The sequence below is a fragment of the Haliaeetus albicilla genome, chromosome 7 (genome assembly GCF_947461875.1).
Source record: "Haliaeetus albicilla chromosome 7, bHalAlb1.1, whole genome shotgun sequence".
Taxonomy (NCBI): Eukaryota; Metazoa; Chordata; class Aves; order Accipitriformes; family Accipitridae; genus Haliaeetus; species Haliaeetus albicilla.
Window position 1 is genome coordinate 5,639,773 of NC_091489.1, and position 20,410 is coordinate 5,660,182.

At 42.6% G+C, this 20,410-nt stretch overlaps 1 protein-coding gene across 7 annotated transcripts in view; it reads right to left on the bottom strand.

Annotated features, from left to right (window-relative positions):
* Positions 1-260: 260 nt before the first annotated feature.
* Positions 261-20,410, bottom strand: part of GPATCH8 (G-patch domain containing 8) — a 58,168-nt gene continuing 38,018 nt past the window's right edge. For 6 of the 7 annotated variants that reach the window (XM_069786755.1, XM_069786759.1, XM_069786760.1 and 3 more), the window contains 5 exons: positions 16,469-16,612; positions 14,162-14,198; positions 8,634-8,683; positions 7,037-7,167; positions 261-6,626 (listed from right to left, as the gene is read on the bottom strand). In XM_069786755.1, coding sequence (XP_069642856.1) covers positions 2,777-6,626; positions 7,037-7,167; positions 8,634-8,683; positions 14,162-14,198; positions 16,469-16,612 — 4,212 coding nt within the window. In that variant the 3' untranslated portion in view covers positions 261-2,776. The remainder of the gene's footprint in view (positions 6,627-7,036; positions 7,168-8,633; positions 8,684-14,161; positions 14,199-16,468; positions 16,613-20,410) is intronic. The other variant, XM_069786756.1, reaches the window with a different exon arrangement.

A 20,410-nucleotide genomic window follows, 5' to 3' on the forward strand; every position in this document is an offset into this window, starting at 1 on the left:
GATCGCGCCAGGAGAGAACTTGCAGAACCCACTTGCATTGCGGGCTCCTACCCAAAATAATGTCCTTTAAAGAAAAAAAAAAAAAAGAAAAAAACCCAAAACCTCTCTGTACCCAGCTCAGTATCTTCCGAGCGAAGTATTCCAATTAAAAGTAGTCTTACTCGATAAACCAAGCATCTAATACTGTTATTTTAGGAAAAAGCCCTAGGCTACATTGCAACCAGATGCAGCAGCTCCAAGTCATCTCACACAACCACACATTTTTTCCACAAATCATTGGTTTATTAGAAAGGTTTTTTCCCCCTCATTTTACAGCATATATATATATTTATATATATATCTTATGTGACAAAGTTAAATACAGTCTGTTTATGCTTGTTAAGTAATGATAGGTTAATTATTTTTAGCACTATTCTGGAAGTCAAAAAAACCCCCTGACTGCAGCGTGAAGGGTGCCAGAACACGCATATTGAATCTAGAAGCTAATGAAGCTCAGCATTGAGACATTAATACTGTATTCTGTTAATTATTTACAGAGAAATTGAGTCCCTTTTTTTGACCATTGTGTTTCAGTCCAACCTGCACAAATGCAAAGTTTCTTATTTAAAGAGTGAGGAAGCTCAACAGTTTTCGATCCTTTGAATCTCCGCCCCCCTCCCTGGGTCTCAGTGCTGCGCTTCGGGAGAGGATGGGGAAGCAGATGCCACATCCGCTGGCTGCCTGCTCCTGCCTGGTTTGGCAGGTAGGAGCGGGTCTGCCTGCCTGCTCTGAAATCAGGCCCTACAAAGCACCGTGAGGTGCCCCCAAACAGCTCTAACACAAGAAGGACCTGAACCTGAAACACCCAGGTCAGCGGGGACAGCAGCAACTCGTCCTGGTGCGATAGGAAGAGCTCGTGGATGGAGAAGGCTCCCACGGTTAGTGTTACCTGCAGCCAGTAGACGATGCCGGAACGAACAGAGAAATCCCTTATGGAACATCACAGGCAGGCACAGCCTGAACAGATTAGTTCTAAACCACCTCTCCCTGCGTGTACGATGGCAAACAGTTATGGTTAAAAGGCTCTTCCTTCACCAGAAGACTGTACTGAACTGCACAGCCAGGCTGGCACCTGCAAATCACCCATTCAAACCCAGGGGGGGAAAGGAAAAAGAAAAGAAAAGAAGAAAAAAAAAAGGGGGGGGGGGGGGGGGGGGGCGCCAGTATTTTATACTCTGGGAGACAACCCAAATTCCTGCCACTCCTCAGACTGCCTCCAGTGTTGATTCCTATAAGCAGCTGCTTAGCAAAGATGAGGACTGCGCAGCATGCCCGGGCTGCTTCCCTCTGCAAAGCCGGCAGCCGCCATCGCCTTCCAATGCGATGCCGTTCATTAGCTGTTAGAGTCACCGGTGTCGTCCACACACCTCACCTAGTCCAAGTCTCACATTTTTTCTTCTTCTGCAAAATGCTAAATGAAGATTTTTTTTTTTTACATTTTATAGTACATAAAAACTTCAAAAATACATGAGCTTGATAAAATATACATGCTTAGTCATTTTGCATCTAGCTGAAACTATAAAGTTGAACCTTTACAAGTGTCTTATTTCACCTACAGCAAACATATTTACACAAAAGCCACCAGAACAAGTACCACTAAAAGAACTGGCTGTAAAAAATATTATTGCGATATACTACAAATGTAACCTTTTTATATGAGCTACAAAAAGCAGCATCTTTGTTTACAGAGTTCAGTGCAATTCTTTACATTAAAAAAAAATCCTATAAATTAATAAGGAAACCATCAGTATTACAGAGGAAAGAATACACTTTACATACTCCAGCCACTCTCCCCAGTCCTCTGTATTGCTTCAATTCCTAAAGGTATTTTTCTCCTTCTCTCATCTGAGTGCCTCTTTCCCAACACCACAAAAGATGGAAGTCAGCGTGACATTCCTTCCCCCCACCACCCCCCACCCAGGAGAAGAGCAGTCAAAGCCCACATTGAAATCACCAGCCCCAAACTGAGGACCTCTCTCCAGTCCAGGATATTCGGAAGGCGTCAAGGTGCAGTCCTTGCGCAGGAGAATGTTAATGCAGGATGGAGAAGGGTTGGAGCTCTGGGCACAGGCACAGCTCCTCTCTTAGACTTTAAAATAAGATCTTAATTCCACCTTTGCTGCTCACACCGAGAAAAAAAAACAAAACCCTACATATGCAGCAATAGGGTGCCAAGAAGTCTCCTGTAATGCCTGAAAACTGGTACTGGCCCAGCCAAAACAAGAGTGGCACTGCCCCTTCCATCAGTCTCCTCGCCAGGATCCACAGCTGTCAGTTACTGAATGTTTTATCACTGATTACAAGCCGGATTCAATCATGCTGACTATTTTAATTAGATGACCTCATTAAAAGGATTTTGAGAGACCTATTAGTGTGTATGAAATCTCATTTATCATATACAAGGCGGCAGAAGGAAGATGACCAAGTGTAAGAATCCAGGGAAAAAAAGCCTTTCCAAGTGCCTTGCTGGTCTACACGTGAAATGATTCTTCCAGGACAGAGTGCTGCTACGTGCACGGAGGTGTTGGGGACGCGAGACAGTCCCTGGTAGCGGATATACACAACACTTACAAACTGACCCGCCGCCTGCTGCTACCCAGCCCTCGAGCCTTTGGCTTCTTTGGCTGCTAAAGATTGAAAGGAAATTCTCAGGTCTCACCTGCCAGCTGGATCAACTTCAACCCCTTCCCAAAATGCAAAATATTCTCTTTCCTCCAAGGTTACTTCATTTTGTCCTTCATGTGCCGTGACTGGGTGGATGCTGCAAGTCCTGTCCTGAGAAAATGGGGTGCAGCAAAGGGTGAAGATGTAACGCTGTAGCGGCCGCAGCAGCAGCAGGTCTTGGGGCAAGAAGGGTTGGGTAAAGAGCGTGAGGAACCGGATGAAAAGTAAAGGGGCCCGGATGGATAGCTGACGCCGGAATGATGTGGATGGGGTGGCTGGCTAGAAACGTAGCAGGGTGCCCTGGAATAATCGAGTGGGTCAAGTGGGATAACGAAATAGGCGTCAAGTGGGGCTGGGGTATATGATGAACCTGAGCGAGAGGCTGGGGATGGGGGTGAGGGTGAATCCCGATGGCGGCAGCGGCTGCGGCAGCGTGGTGCTGCAGGATGGCATGCTGCACGGTGGTGATGGAGGTCGCGGATGCTGCCGCTGGCTGCTGAATGTGGATGGGCTGCAGGGCAGGCGCTGCCGGTGCCAGGGCCGCTGAGGCAGGAAAAGCCTTGACCTGCTTGGCCAGAAGCTGCTGCTGAATGTGCTGCTGAGCAGCTTGCTGCAGCTTACTGTATTTCTCCATTTCTTCGGGTGTAAAAGTGATTGGCTGGCTCTCGAGCGGTGCTAGAGAGGAGTCTTCTCCTCCTTCCCGATCCCCTTCAATGCTCGGCTCCCCACTCTGAGGCACATAGCCAGGAAAGTGCTCGACATCTGGAACTAAGGGCATCATACTGGTTTCCACTGGGACCGGCTGGCTGCCCCCGTCCATAGGTTCTAGCCCATCACCATCGCTCGGATCCGAGAGGAAGTTGTGTGGCATGACCAGATCTCCAGAACCAAAGCACTCGGGAAGCGCAGGTGCTTCGAGGGGAATGGACGGCACTTCCACGGCAGGTTCATCGCGTTTCTGCTCATCCAGAGGTTTGTCCTGAATTACCATCACCACTTCTTCCAGGAGAGACTGGCCAGCCAACTGAGACTCCTCAATGCCTTGGGAAACATCCTCAGAATCTGACAGCTCTTGCTCCTCACCCCTCTCCAAGCCAGACTCCTCATATCTTTTGGCATTTGGTTTTCGAACAGTTGGCAATTTCCCAATTAAGGGGAGAACTGGTTTGTTGCCTAAGGAAGGAGGAAGTTTAGGGCCAAAGTAGCCCTGGGGAGGATCTTTGAGCTTTATGCCCACCTTGTTTGCCCCTGCCAGCATCTCGTCAGCGATGCAGGGCTTCTTCTCAACCTTCCTGGACTGAATCTTTTCCAGGAGAAGTTTTGCAGTGACTGAGTTTCTCTCCTCTGGACTGCAGTCACCTTCTGAGGCCCTCCCCGTGCCAGAGCCGCTGCTGTTTTGGGAGAGCGAGCCAGATCCTTTCAGATCCTCTCCTTTGCCATCCTCTTTCTTCAGCGATGATCCTTCACTTCGGCCTGCCCGGAAATAGTGAGGAGACTGCGAGCGATAGATTTTTGACCTGATGAAGTCTCTTCTCCCGGACCTTCTCTCTTCAGGGCTCTCGTGGCCTCGAGAGCCCTTTCGCGAGAGAGACCTCTGCGAGTGGCTTCTTGTACTGCGGCTGCGATCCCTACTATAGCTGCGGCTCCGTTTCCAGCTGCGACCCGTTACGCTTCGGCTTCTCCTCTTGCTTCGACTGCGGCTGCAGCTGCTGCTGCGTGTTCTGCCCCGGCTCCTTGTTCTTGACCTGCCTCGAGGGTGGGTTCGGCTCCTGCTTCGACTCCTTGACCTGCTCCTACTTGAGCTGTAGTCATCCTCAGAAGAGGAGTACTTGCGTCGCTTTGATCTGTGATTTGAGCTGTTGTAGTCAGAGTCATCCTCCGAGTCATGGGACCGCTTTGAATGGCACCTTGACCGGTCACTGTAATCGCTATAGCTATCATCTGAGTAACTTCTCCGACGGCTGTACCGGCTGTGGTCTGAGGAAGCATCAGAGCTGGTCGAATAGGACCTGTGAGAGGAGTGCCTCCGCCCCGACCTGGAGCGGCTCCTGGAGTGGTCGCTGCCAGAGTCATAGTCGTCACTGTACTGCGACGGGGATTTTTGCCTGCAGTGCTTCCTGTGAGAGCCCTCGTCGCTGTCGTAGTCCCCACTGCTCTGCCGGCTCCTGCGGCTGGTCCTGCCCAGGGAAGGAGCCGAACATCGCCTCCTCAAAGCAGATAACTGCTGCAGGTCAGCCTTGTGTTTTTTGCTGCCATGCTCTTGGCAGGAGTTACCACCATCCTCTTTTTTACCGCTGCTTCCCTCTTCAGCAGACAGAGACTTCCTCTGGGACTCCTGAGAGCACCGCTTTTTCTTCTGGAAAAGGCTACAGTCTTCAGACAGTTCGGTTTTTAGTGCCCGTTCTGATTCAGTAGAAAGAGAGGATTTGCCTTTTTTGTGCCTGTGTCTTTTCCGTTTCTTGGGTTTCTCTTCCCCTGGGTCAGTTTTTCGGCCCTTCTCATCAGCTTCCTCCTTGTGCTTACGTTTGTGTTTGCTGGACTTTTTGTGCTTCTTTTTCTTTTTGTGTTTATGGGATCTTCCAGATTTACTCTTACTGGTTATGCTTTTACCGCTGTCCTCTCCCTCTCCCTTACTAATGCTTGCCAAATTGGACTCCTGCTTGTTCTGGGAGCCACAGGTGGACAGAGATTTGTTTTCCATTTTTAGAGCAGAACTGTTAGTTGCACTTTCTGCTTCCTTGGCTTTGCTTATCTCACCAGATTCTGTGCTTGGAATGTTATCTTTACAAAGACCCCCTGGATCCTTAGATTTCTCTGCCCCTTTACCTTTAGCATCTTTGTTGCGAGAGAGCTTGAAATCAAAATACAGGGGGTTACAGCTATATGAAACAGATGGTTCTGCTTTGGTAAATATGAGAAGCTCTGAAGGCCACTGGAGAGTCGTGCTCTCATCTTTACTCAGAACAGGAAAAAACGGTCCTGTTGGATGCTTTGGTCCTTCAGAGACTTCTTTACAGCTTGGGACAGGCTGAGCGACTTCTTTAGTAGTGTCTGGCTCAGGAAGATTGCTCTCTGTAAGATGCTTGTTCTCCTGCATACTTGCATTTTCTAGGACTTCTTTTAGCTCTGTTTTGCTCTGCTGAGCTGCAGTTTCAGTAGTACTCTGCTCCTTCTGCTGCCCCGTGCTCTCAGCAGCCTTCTCTGTATGCTTGCCAGGTTTGGGTTTTGGAGAACTACCCTTTTTAACTTCATGTGTGGTTTTTTTGTTCACATTTTCAGCTTCCGTTTGTTCGGTAGACTTCATGAAAAGCAGGAATTGAAAATTAGGCTTTACTTTACAGTGGGCTGGGGGAATATAGTGGTAGTATTCTGGTTCAACTGCCATTGGTCCATCTTCTCGTCTCATCTTTTTCAGTTTAGATAACGTGGTGGCTAGAGACCCACTATCTTTGTCATGTTGGTCATCTTCCTCTGCCTTGCCATCAGAATTATTTGTGCTTTCTCCCTCGCCAGATTTCTGCAGACTCCCTGCATCTGAGGACGCTCTCTCATCAGCTTTGGCTCCATCTGCAGAACTTGATTCTTCCACATGGTCCTTGAAAACAGAAGCTATGGTCTCAAGCTTTACCGGAGTCTTCTTAGCAAATGAAAACGACACACCTATCTTCTGCAGTGGAGTTCCCAAAGCACTCTTAATGCCAAAGCTGATTGCTTGCGCTGTCTGGATGGGCATTTGGCTTGGCATAACAGTGCCACCAACTTGTCCAGTGTTTAGGAAACCTCTGTCCATAGTCATCTCTGTAGCTTGGCCAGAAGTCGTCTGGATGAAAGAGCTGCTGTTGGCTGCAGAATCGTCATCATCTCCACCTTCCTCATCCACAGCCACCGTGGTGGTTCTGAACATGGGCCCACTTCCAGGAGCACTGTATGAACAAGTTAAAACAGAGAAAACAGCTGACTGCCATTTGTACACCTCTGCAGTTGGATTCATGCCTCATCTAAAAGTGTCTTTTACACATTTCAAGTACTCCTGTATCCAAGAAATATGCATTAAAATAGCATTATACGGCCATTTGATTTTTTTTAACAACATTAAGTAACTGAAGAAAATGTATTGCTGGATAAAGCAGTTTGGGGATGCTCTGGACTACTGGTTTAGTGAATTCACTCATACCAAAACCACAGCATGAGGCCAAACTTAAGTGTGAAGCTTTGCCCTCAAAACTTGTGCAGGATTACAGGAGCAAGAATGCCAGCACAGCAAAAGGCTGCAGTCCCACGCAGGACTCCCGCACGCATGCTCCAAGGGTGCTCGGGGATCACCCGTACTCACCATTCAGGCTGCCTCCTCTGTTCAGCAAGTTCGTGTAGACGCCGGAGGGCTTTCTCCTGCTTCCTCTCATCTTTACGTGATCTTGAAGAGACATTGCGAGCAAATTCCCTTTGCTTGAGATCTTTTAACCTCTGAGGTAAAAGAAAGCAGGAACAGATTAGATAAAAGCTGTTTGTGGTAAGGCGTCTGAAAGCGTCTCTTTGCTGTAGCACTGGAAAGTACACTGTAAAGCCCCTCCCCAGTAATATTTATTGAGCTAGGATGGAGCAACAGCATTCTAGCTCAACAAACCAAATGGAGCACATTGCCATCCTCCCAGTAGCTAAATGAAAAGACAACTGTTGATCACTTTTGGCTGTTCAAGTCTGTGTATATGCATTTCCAATCATTACTGTTTTTCTTTAGCATGTACAATAAAGCTGATTTCAAAGCAACAAGCAAATTCTGAAAGGAGAAGGGAAAAAACAAGACTGCTTACTTTGCTGCTCTTGCAGGGTGCAAATGTACTTGACAAACAGTGCATGACAGAAGTCTTAATAGCATGGGCCAAAGAACAGAAAGGGATTAGCTGGTGCAAGAGTTACCCAGGTATAATATCTTACAAAAGCAATGTACAAATTACATTGGAGAAGGTGCCAAAAATCCCATGCAAATGATTCCAGTAAGCAAATAAATAATACAACATACACCACAAACAGTTACTTGCTCTCCTGACAGTAGTTCTGAGACAGTCTCTCAAGAAACAAAACGCTCTAAAATGCAGTGGGGTCTTCTGGGTTTTAATACTTTAGAGGGCAGAAAGACTAAGTTCTCCAGAAATCTTACCACATGACGAAGTAAACTCAAACCCAACGAATTTCAAACATCATAATGTCACTGAGGAAATCTAGATATCCAATTCTAATAGATATCAAGCATTCAAGACTTCAGAAAATTTTTGAAAGTCCTTGTCTCAAAGCACTAGGAAAAGAGGCTGCTGTTTTTCCTTTGAATACATGTGAAAATTCACAAGGGAATTTGTTTTTTTGTTTGGTTGGTTGGTTTTTTTTAAAGAGTGCTCTACAGAAGTTTAAGTAACAGAAAGCAGCAAAGACAGAACTCTACCATCCTAAGGGATTAATTTTTCTTTTTTTGGTGCACAATTTGAAACCCTTTCAAAAGGCCCAATTCCAGAAAGCACCGTGTACCCAGCTTTTGAACAAGTTTCGTATTTTTCAGGCATTTCATGAAGGGCCTGAAAGACTAATGGTACTCAAAGCAGTAGTCACTTTAGAAAAATTCTCATACAAGATGTACAAATCATTGGTGGATTCTAAATGTACCATCTGGCTGGCGGACTCTGCCTCTCTAATGGAGCAGAGTCAGACCAGTACACACGCAAACAGTGGATCTGAAAACTAACCTGAAGTTCAAATTAGAGGAATTAAGTTGGCCCAATGTAAAGAGAACATTGCTTTGTGAAAAAGGGGAAGATTTGACAAGACACAGGATTCTCTTACTTAATTGTATTTGCTAAATGTGGTTGACCATTACCAAAATCAGAGGGGAGGACACACAAAAAAAATACAGCTATAGACACTAGTAGAAAGAAACTCACTCTTGTGATCTGGACTCCAAAATTAGAAGGGTTTGCTTTCAATACATCAGCTGAAAACGTCACATCACAAAGAAAAAAAGAAAGTAAAAATATAACAAGAGTGGAAGAGAGGAAAAAAATAAAAAGCAAGCATTACTACACAGGCTCTCGGTGTGTCTGCAAGCTAGTCTACAGAGAAGGAGGTGAGCCAGCGAAGCTACAGGATCGAGCTTAGAGAATCTGGAGCAGAAGGGAGAACGCACATACACATACACGCACAGACACAGCAATGATCCCACCTGGAACAACAGAGCTACTTTCACCAGGACAAGTAAAGGGCTCAAGGGTTTTGTGGTGTATGTTAAATGTTGAATAGTAAATTTCTTTCCAAGAAGGAGGAAAAAAAAAAGTGGACTAAGCAATGCTATCAGCTTTTTCATGCTGATTTAAAAAGTGTTATCTAAAATGCTCCAGGAAGTTAAAGTCACCAACAGCTGACAAAACTATTTAACTGGGGTTTGATGCCAAGTCTCTAAATCACTCATCCATTTGGAAAAAAATATGACCCAGCTATTTACAACAGAAATGAACTGTGACCTTTTACTTTAAAGAGGAAGGTGCAATGGTGCACTCAGAAACTCACCTCCACCCCCCAGACATAGCCTTAAACATCTCCCCGTGAAATAAAACAGGCTCAAAGTCAGTTGATAATCATGCAGCTGCCCACAATGCAATCCTGCCTTTGTTACAACAGACAATTTTAATGAAAACAGAATTAAACACCCATTTCCTTAAACGCTGATCTTTGTGTGTCTCCACTCCCCAAAACCTCCCACTCTCTTACTGTGTAACACTTGTAAATTAGAAGCAATGAAGCAAGTGAACTACCTTAATGCACTGCAACTCCAGAATATGCAACTTCTAGCTACACCAGTATCTGTGCCTTTTAAGATGATAAACCACTAACCATGGTTTCAAGAGTGCTGAGAATTTATTACTCCCCAAATTGGGGAAAAGTTTGTCTGATTTTACAAAGCTGACTTTACGAAAGACTAAGAGATCTTAAGGCTGAGTTTCTGTAGCATAGGGGCCAGAAGGAAGAAGGGTCTTGCTGGGTAAGTTTAAGACAGAAAAAATCTCCACAACTGCACCATGCTATCTCCTGGGGAATGCAAAATGTAAAATATGTAACATAACAAAGCTCAGCATCTTTGACTGACCTAAAATGATGCATCTATCTTCAGAAATGATTTCTCAAGTTTGCAAGGAGCCAAGTTCCAAGAAACCTGGCTGAACTGCATTATCTTACATAAATGCAACCTGGGGTAGGGGAAAGAGGGACGACAGAAGACCAGATTGCTCATCTGTAAAAACAAATCACTACAGGAATAGATGCAGAAGGGTACGTTTGCAGGCAGCTGATTAGCACTGAACTTTTAAAACAGCCAGAACTTTTCAAAATACCCTGACAGAGTAACTGTTACCTTGCTAATTGTTCCAAGTGCATAATTGAATCCAGTAATTTATCCACACAAAGAACAGTGGATAACCAGTTAACTACTGCCTACCCTCCTCCCCCAAACCTAACCAGGAGAAAGCAATTAAAAGCCTGAAGTACAGTTTCACAGTAGTAAAAGGAGTACATCAAAGCAATGAAATGCTTTTCAGCATACTCCACATCTCAGCCTTCACAGAAAGCTATCTGAACTAAATCGATATTTAAGCTAGGCTTACACTAAAGAAATTTCCATCTAATCCTTAGGCAAGCGTTCATTATTCTAATCCTCCAAATCTCTAAATTACTTTTTGGACTGCACCATATGTGTGGGTATTCACAGAGGCTGGACAGCTGCAGGAGGCAAGTCACACAGCTGCCCCTTCCCCCCAACACAGCAAAGAAATTTAAACAAGAATTTAATGTAGCCACTCAATCATCCTCAGGGAGCTTCTCCCCACCAACTAAGGAAAAGGAGCCCTGGGAACCCATCTTCTTGAGGTGAAACCAGCCTTTTTAAGTCTTCCCACGGTGCTCAGCAAGACTATCATTTCTGCAACAAGATCAGAGACACCAACCTGTATATCAAAGATATAGCTTCATGCTACTATAGGATTTAAAAATTAGGAAGCATTTTTTCTGAGGGAAAGCAGTGTGTTTTCTGAGGAAGCGGGTGGTTTATCTAAGCAGCAACGCATTTACAAACTGTAGGATGATAGTGACCATGAAGCCAAGAAATATTATTCTGCTGGTTTATTACTTCAGCTGTAAGAAGGGCCACATCTGTAAGCCCAGCAACCAGCAAGTAAGGACAAAAATCACTTAAAGTTTGTCCAAATTTCTGCATGCCAGAAGCAGTACTTCACTACCTCAAGCCTTCCTTCAGCTTGGTATTGTGTTTTATTAATAGCTGCCGCCCACCTCAGCTTCGTAACAAAGAATAGTATTTTAAGTTTTCAGCCTTGTTTCTAACAAAATTACTAAGAAGTCTCTAAATTTCAATGGGAGTGCAAATCGAGCTCTTAAAGAACAGGTTTTCTATAAAATCTGCAGCTACCTCAGTACTCCAGCACAAAGAGGCTACAATAATGGATTATCTCCTGATCACTGCATAGCTCAGGAGGGGCCAAATTGGCATACAACACCATTACCTTACAATTCTCTTCAAATCGGCTTAAATAAGCTGCACTCCGGTGTCATTTAAAAGCTCTAGAGATAGCCCATCACAGACACGTGAAAGCGGTTAAATAAGAGGGGGACGATCAGGATTCAGAAACTGTCGTAACGGGAAAAAACTCAGCACACGCTGTGGCAATCGTGCATGAGATTTTGCTGGTGAGATGGTATCGAGGTAAGACCTCCCCAGTACCGAACTGGAGTGCATTGCTTTTCAGCCTCAGGACCAGTGGTAAATGGATTTTCTCAGTCTAAGTTGACAAAGCCATGCAATTTCGCTGAATTGAGGCCCATTCGAGAGGCATTCTTTGCCTAAAATTGCAGAGCAGAAAAAGATCATGTTATTCTCAGAATAAAAAAAGCACTCCACTACACTGCTTTACTAGACCTGAAGATCTGAGACTTTCATGACAAACCTTATATTCAGGAGAGAGGGATAGACTGGATCCACATACAGTGAGATTGCTGCATTGGCTTGAGACAGGAGGCAGCTCATGTGACAGCACAATAGCATTAGAGCCTACTCCTCCCCTGCTATTGTTCACAAGTCTCTCTGCCAATCCCTATTAAATAAAATAATAATGTACTTTTCATTACAAGCCAGCAGATTTCTGGCTTTCTGAACTTTTGACGTATGCTCGATTCTTTGCCACAAAAGCTTCTGGGAGTGAACTACACCATTAGCTAAATATGAGCTCAAAGGACGGCAACCTTTATAATTTTATATAAGTGAGAACACAAGCCCTGCTTATTTTTGGTAATCAACATTCTTTGCATGCTCGTAAATTAAGTGAAAAGAGCAGAGGGGAAATGGCACACAACTGCAGTTCTATTATCTTAATTTCTTCCCTGACACCTCATTTTCAACTTAGGAAAATATACCACACATTAATGCATCACAGATAACCCAACAACACAAGTCTGCCTGCCCTTCAGGAGGCTAGCATCACTTGTAATCACAATGTTCAGGCCTTGCACCTGGAAGACTTATTTTATCTAATACTCTCCATGTGTAAGTTGTCTTCTCCAAATGTGTGTGCCATCAGCAAATGAAAGCTGAACAGCTAAAACTGGGTTAAGAAAAATACTGTGGGGTTTTTGAGGGTAAAGCATTTCCAGAGTAGAAAAGCCTCCCATGTAACACCAAGTATCTTGGAGATTCTCTCTTCAGTCTTCTACATTCAAGATGTGCTTGAAGATGCAAGTTTTTTGGAAAGCACAAGTCCAATTCTCCCCAAACCAGAAAGTTCAGGGTTTGGATTTAGAGTACTCATCAACCACAGCAGTGACTGCATTGGTAATTTTATTGTGCTTTAACAGATCCCTCCCCATCGGATATCTGAAGCAAAGATCCAGATAATTAGGGCATGAAGAGAACTGCCGATCTATAATTTCAGTTCTTAGTTCCATCCTCTTTCCCAAAGAACTTTTTTATGGAAATACATTCCCTTTGCCTTTTTATAAAGAGAAGCTATGCAGAATTAATCATCTATACCTCCAAAATGCCACATATTTAGAAACAAATAAAATGAAAGCTACATAAAAGACTGCATTTCAATACTGGTTAGCATTCTCACAGTTAACCTGGCAAAAGTTCACACAGGAACATGTTTGTTTTTCACATTGAATTCAGAAGGTGAATGTTTTTATTCTGTTGGGTCAGTGACTCAGTAAACAGCTCAACCCTTCATCAGGCATGCTAGCAGGAAAGAGGTGACCATATATGAGATTCTGTAAGTAAGTTCTTGGATGAACTAAAAAAAACCCCAAAGAACAGTAAAAGCTGACTGTAAATGCTATGTTACTTACATTTAAGATAACTCCAACCGTAACAATTTTTGCAAGCTGCTCTAAGTGATGGGCAGTACAGATTCAGTTTATTTGATATGAATACACAAACTGGGTACAAGCCCAAATAAGGTGACCCACATTCATCTTCATGCAAATCTAACATGAAGTATTCTATCTTGATGTCAAAACTCAAAACTGAATTGAGGGCCCACTCAGATGTAATACCATAAGGATACATTCCCACTAAGCCCAGAGTATTCTAGGACTGTGGAAACTCTCAAGCATCTGGACATCACATATCTGCAGGAAAGCAGCACAAAAATACACCAGGTACATCTTCACTACCCAAGCTCCTCACTAGCTGCAGGAGAAGTTTTCTTCCTACATTTGCCTTCTTTTGCATTTGTCTTCTTTTGCATTTTTCTGTTAATTACTATTACTCTGTTGACAGTTAGGACTGTGCAACATCAGAGGCAGGGGTCCTTCATAAGCTGCCAGTCCTTCTAGTTGCCAGGCTCAAGATCTTACTGCTAAAAAAAAACCCATTAAAGATATCAGTAGCTTTCCAGGGTACAAAAAGTTATGACATCTATGGTTACAGCCTTTTTCAGTTGCTCACTGAAAGATCTTTACGGGAACTGAGTTTATTTTTCCTCTTGCAGTGCCATCTATATGAACGCAAATTGCTTTTAGTCCTCTGGCTTCCCCTGAGAGGGACTGACCATTTGGTGAATAGATAGGGTTACTGTTCTTTAAAACATCTGTACTTCTCATTTCAAGTATCGACCTAATTAAAAAAATCTAGAGAACAACATTGCACACCTCCAACAAGATGTTTAAAATACAATGACTTAAACAGGCCAATGGTTTGTGATAATAAATTGAAGATTATTTTCCCAGTTAAGGTTATCCAGAAACACTGCCTTTTGGATAGAAACTTGGTGTTGAGGTCGATTCAGATATATCTGAATACTATATGAAACCAGTATAGTCAGGAAATAATAATAATAAAACCTCCCCTTTAATTGTTTGGTGTTGACAAGTTGGTGGGTCCAAAAATTTATCCGGTAGGGATCAATACACTTACCTATCGTCCCTGTTTCGCAATAATCCTGAGTTCCTTCCTGGAATACAAGACAGTGTCTTTATAACTCGGGAGCGGAAAGGGATCTGAGGATGGAACATCTATTTACAGGGACAGCCTAATGCTCACTGAGCCACAGAAGGAATAAGCAAACACTTCAATGTCGTGTAACTAAAAATACTTAAAAGCAAAAGTGATCCTGTGGAAATCTGTTCAACAAGCTAAGAAAAAGGCAAAAATGAAGCACTGCTGCCTCAAGAATTACCGCTGAGAAGACAAAACATTGCAGGTAATATATACCAAGCCTGTCTGCTGTAATTATCTAGGATACCATAATGTCTCATCTTTCCAAGAAAGCCTACTGATTAGCCTACTTTTAAGAAAACTTTATGTTTTTCCTCAAAAAATTTATGTTAGCCTTTATGTAACCTTGCCTTCTTGTCCAGAGAGGCAAAATATGAAACATCAATGTGCAACATATTATGAAAAGCACAGCATGTTTGGTTTTTTTAAACTACCTTAAAATTTAGAATAGAGTGTTAGAAATGAGCCTATCTTGAGCAGTAATGAACAACAGAAGTGAGATAGTGTTACTTATGCAAATTTACCTTCATTATTTCTAGGCAGTTTCAAGTTCACTTACTGAACACTGACCCAACAGGGTGACACACATTTCAGCATGACATAAAGCTGGACAAGCAATTTTTTCCCTAAGCAAAGCACGATTGCTTCTTTGTTTAAATCCCTGTGTAACTAGAAATTAATGCTGGGTGACGCAGCAAGAGTTTGAAGTCTCATTTTCTCCAAAGCCTGCCTGAAGTTACTGCCATGGATGCAAATTATCCAAGAACATAAATTCCTTTAAAAATAATCAGCAGTACCAAGTAACCCCCAAATCCTTTCTACCAGTGAAAAGATTATGCCAGCCTCTGTGTTCCCAAGACATTTTTCTTTCAGGTCACTCTTCTTGCACCCCTACTGATGAGTCCTTTTATACCAATGAGGGGTGGTGGCTTTCCACAGGTTTGTTTCTTCTTCCACAGCATCTCTAGATGCTAGAAAAACTCTCAGCTTGCCAACCTTGTGTCAGTCCCCCTATTAATCATCCAAGGGCTTTAAACAAGAGTTGACATAATCATACTGCATCACCACACTGTAAGAATGTGACACAAACAGGTCTTTCCACCTCCTAAATAGATGCATGTAATTGCACTCAAGTTTCAACCAAGTTGATGGAAAACTTTAGATAAAGTACACTGCTATCAGGTGTCACGACTGTGCTACCAGCTCGGTCAAAGCAGCCCATTTCCCAATACAAAGTAAATGAATTAATTTCTGCTCTTAATTCTATTAAGCTACAATTTGTCACAGTACTCAAACAGAAATTACCCTGCCGTGAGACTTCCTGTTAAGACTCCCTTAGTGAATCTACTTTGAACTATCATATCCTATACTTAATACGTGGGGTGGGGGATAAATCATACTCTGTAATGCCATATTCTTGTTTTTAAGCTGTTGCTTCACTGCTATTTTTACAAGATGTAGTACTCTACAGCACATCTTCCAGAAGTTATCAGCATTTTAATGATTGTATTGTTAGAACTTATGACTAGGAATATCAAAAAACCTCCTTTGAGCAATTTCATCTCCGGGTGAGCACAACACTGCTACCTGCTGTACGTTTAACATCTCATTTAGCAGCTTCAAATGGTCAAATAGATCAGGCTAACACACACACTTCTATTATTTACTGTGCAGCATGAAGTATCGTGTAGATACTACGGTACATCCCTACCTTGGGACCAAAGCCTGTTCCACACAGATTCTGAATCCACCTTCTCCTGATGGTTAAGAGAATTTGGAAAGTGCTTCTTTTTTATGATTCCTTTAACACAGCCCATTATTTCCTAGTCTGTTTTCAGTAACTTGACAGAGCACAGACTAAAGTATTAAAATGCACACACGTGGCATATCGGGTTCCGAAGTTGTACTGTGTTAAAAGCTGATGCAAACTGGGAGCCATCCATATCCACATGTACTCTTCCCAGTTTAACAGCAGCCCATTCCTGCCCATGGGTCATTCAAAACCAGGCTCCTTGATGCCAACCATGTGTTGGGGTTTTTTGTCTGTTGTTTTGGGGTTGTTTTAAATTTATGGTGGGCATAAGAATCTTAACCAGTGACATAAAACACCTCTTCCTGGGGCTATAAGGAAAACAGACACACTGGGGAAATTCAAAGTATTAACCACAAACAAGATTGCTGCAATGAATATAAAACTCATGAACTGTGCTATCAACACTTGTTTACCTGCTTGTGAGCATGATCGTAAGAGTTTATGTGGTTGTCAAACTCTTGATGCTTTTGATACTGCTTGTCACAGAGTTCACAGTAGAAGTTTGCTCTGAGGTCTTCCAAAGCCTTGGCAATTGCTTTTTCTTTATCAACATAATCCTGCAAAATTAACAAAAAAATACTTCTGTTAAACTTCCTGTAAAACAAACTGGAAGATGATCAACTAGTCCTTTAAGGAAAAATAGTCCTTTAGAAAACCTCAGCATAGACCAATGATCATATTTATTAAGCTGACCAGTCTTTGCAAATTTAGAGGTATGAAGGATAACTTTGCAATACTACCAACCTAGCTTTGACTCAGTTTCCTAAGATAGAACACAATCTTGTCATTAGCAGAGGGATCAGTAAAAGGAGACTGCTTAAAAAAAGAAATCTAGTGCTGATGGCAGGAAGGCAGTTTTGCGGCTGCAAGAGGAGAGCCTGCTGGATTGTCTGAGATAAAAAAAAAAGAGAGATTCAAAGCCTCACGCTAACACATGAACAAACTGGCAGCTGCCTGCCCGCATAAGATACACAAAATACACATCAAACCAAGGAAGATCACTGCTTTTGGAACGGAATCTTAGAACTTTAAATGCTGATACTTCCTCCATTTTGAGTGCTAACAGATGTCTGCTTGATCTCAGTTTGTCTGCAATTCAATAGGGAGGAACACAGATCAGCGGCTGGGAAAGCACAGTTCAGAAAGTGTCGAGCCTAATTCACTTCAGTGTGATTTTTCAGTCAGTGAAATCTTCCCAGGAGCAGTGCTGTCCATTAAGCTGAGCTCAAATACAGTGATTACACTGGGAGTGAATGGGTACAGGTAGTTGCCATTTAATAAAAGAGGGGGAGGGAGACCGCCTTAGACGTTGCTGACAGTATTTTTTTTCCTTATGTAATTCAACATTTGTATAGGTGCAAAACCAAACTTCCAAGCAAAGATGAGGTGTCTAAATTGGCAACAGTCATGTCCTCCCCTCTTTTGCTATAAGGAAAAGTAGCAGCTTTTGGACTGGCAGAGTCAAAAAGCTCTGGAACTCTCTAGAAATCCCAGTCTCTCAAGTGGCTGTAATGGCTTGAAGTCCCAAGTGCTGGGAGTGAGCCTGTGCAGCTCCACAAGCCTTGTCCCCAGGGCACAGCCACAGCTGATGCAGACCTGGGGGTGCTCAGGAGCCAGGGCAGGGGGGCTCTGAAATGCACCTGATGCTGAGACTCACAGTAATCTCAGGGCTAAGCAGCTTCTTCCCCCAGCCAGGCCACTTCAATTACAATCCCACCAGCAAAATTAATAAAACATCTCCACTCTTTACCAGAAAGCTGGGGAACATTTACCTCAACAAGATGGAAGCACTTACGCTGATGCATGCAAAAAAAAAAAAAAGCTACAAATGCTGCATTACAAAGTACACTGTACTAACATCACCATACCCCATATAGCTATTTCCCATATGCATTTCAACTGGAATAAAGAGAAATTATATAAGAAAAAATAGCCTAACATTTGAGAAAAAGCACTTAAGAGTTTAAGAGTTTCCATCTTCAGTACAAACTTCTTATGGGAAATTTCCTTGCATTAGCAAGAGAAGCTAGCAAACATTTAAGAAAGATATACTATGAAAGCTTTTTTTCTTTTTCTATAAGATCGTGTTCAAGGCAATATGGTTTATCTCCCAGTTACCACATCAAAATTACATTAAAATAATATTGCTGAGCATGTTTTTTATAATGCAAAATTCATGTAAAAAATTTCAACTCCCGAGGGGGGCGAGGAGGGGAATATCTGAAAAATTCTAGTGCTAAAAGGTTTTTTTCAATTTAAAGCACTTCTAAATAAAAAAATCTATTTCAAGTTCCTGCTTCCATCTATTACCAGAGGCCCTTGTTAAGAAGAAAAAAAAAAAAAAATCAACAAAACTATCTAGAGGTTTGAGCCTGAAGCAGGTCCCCAGGAAGACAAGAAAGGAAAACAGAGCAGCGTGAGATCCACAGAACAATGACATTTAAAGTTCCTCTGAAACCCCGAACAAGCTTCCTGCACCATGTGTAGGTTTTTTTCAGAAAGCATCCTGTGGCTAAACAATGAAAACACAGCCATTTGAATGATCAGAATCTATACAAAAGAAGGGAATTAAAAGAACATTTCTTGCTTGCTTCTTGGTTGCAGAATTATCTGAAATTCCTTTGAGACTCACTGAATGGCTAATCAGGATGCAGCCACAGTTGGCAATTACATAATGGACTCCTGCAGAGCAATGAAAAAAAACTACGCTTGCAGAGATTTTTCACAGATAAATACAGAAATGCAAGAGCCTAACGATAAAGCATGCTAATAAAAACACATTTGAGTTGGGAGAGACTGCTACTGCTCCACAGAGTTCCTGAAAAAAATCTGTGCTGAATAATGGCAGGAAGACAAAACAGTCTCAGAGAGCAACACACATTCAACTGTATTTGAAAAGACAATTGCAAAACCCAAGAATTTTACCGTAAATCACATTGCAGACCTGAGGTACAACATCATTACATGCAGTTCACACAAGAGCTCCTACCAACCACTCTGAAATGAAGCAATACTTCGTACTCAACAGCTGCTGTCTGAAGACACCCAGCATTGCAGCTGGGGGTTTGCTGCAGAAGGGGATCCAGCCTTTTGGCCACACGCTGCCCAAGAATGGCCAACGTCACAGCCAAACCTTCCCTTTGTAGGGTGTAAGCAGCATGCCACCCAGCAGGAGATTAAAAACAACAAAAAGGAGAAACATCATCAAGGAGAACATGCACCTGGACGTAGAAAGGAGAAACATCTTCAAAGAGAATGTGCACCTGAATGTAGAGGAACTGTTCAGCACCGGCTGCATAAGCCCATTTAAGAGCATGCTTGTACTTTAAAGTGTGCCAGAAAAGATCATTAACTGTGTTCAGCTCCAAACTAATAATTAGCTTTAAAAGTAATTACAATGGCTTTTATTTTTAAATTAACAAATATACCAGCAATTCACTTACCAAGCAAGTCAAGGTCTCAGCTTAAGAAAAAAATTTAAAAAAATCAGGAAAGGAGACTATACGTTTTTGTAGCTGAACAAACTGCCTGCAGTATTAACTATTGAACTGATGAAATGGAATTTTAGATTTGCCATGGTTATGTTTAATTTTAATGGAATCGAAACTACTTTTCCATTATTCCTCAAAGAATTAAAATTTATGCAAAACTGACACTTTATTCTAATGTCTAGGGCTCTTCTTCAGGCCTGGTACTTCTCAAATCTCAGAACAATTAAACAAGCAGGCTTTCCTAAGACTTGATGTACTTTACAGGCTGGTAAGTGGAAGAGTGGGTTAAATGACTAGCAAAGACCATGTCTCCACAGAGAACTCAGTTACAGCTAATCCAAGTATGCTCCAACATGTCATGCTCAATGCCAACATGATGGCCCATTTTTATCATTAAAAAGATAACACTCTTTGGCTTACAAAAAAACCACAGCTTTTGTAAACCCTAGAGAAATACAGCATACACACGTATTTTTTTTTAATGCTGCCTGAGAAATTCTTCCAAAGAGATATAGCCCATCGATTTCTCAAAACCAGAGCCATGTCCTACCTTTTCAAAGAAAGCAGTATTTACGCAACAACATCATAATGCTCTACTTACTGCTTGCTCAATAACAACAGAAGATCTACTCCACTTCCAGCTGATAACTGCCCATCTAACATTTGTATCTACAGATTTTGCGTTGACAACGTGGCAGTTTCACTAGAAAAATTTGGCAGCCCTGGGTCTAGGGAAGGAAATATTCTGCTTACCCTAGGACTGTTCTTTTCAGAACAGGAGCAAAGCACACAGAGAAAGCCCTGCTGCTATCCTGTAGCTCTTAAGCAGCTAAACAAACATCAAGGTTAATTCCAGGAAGTGAA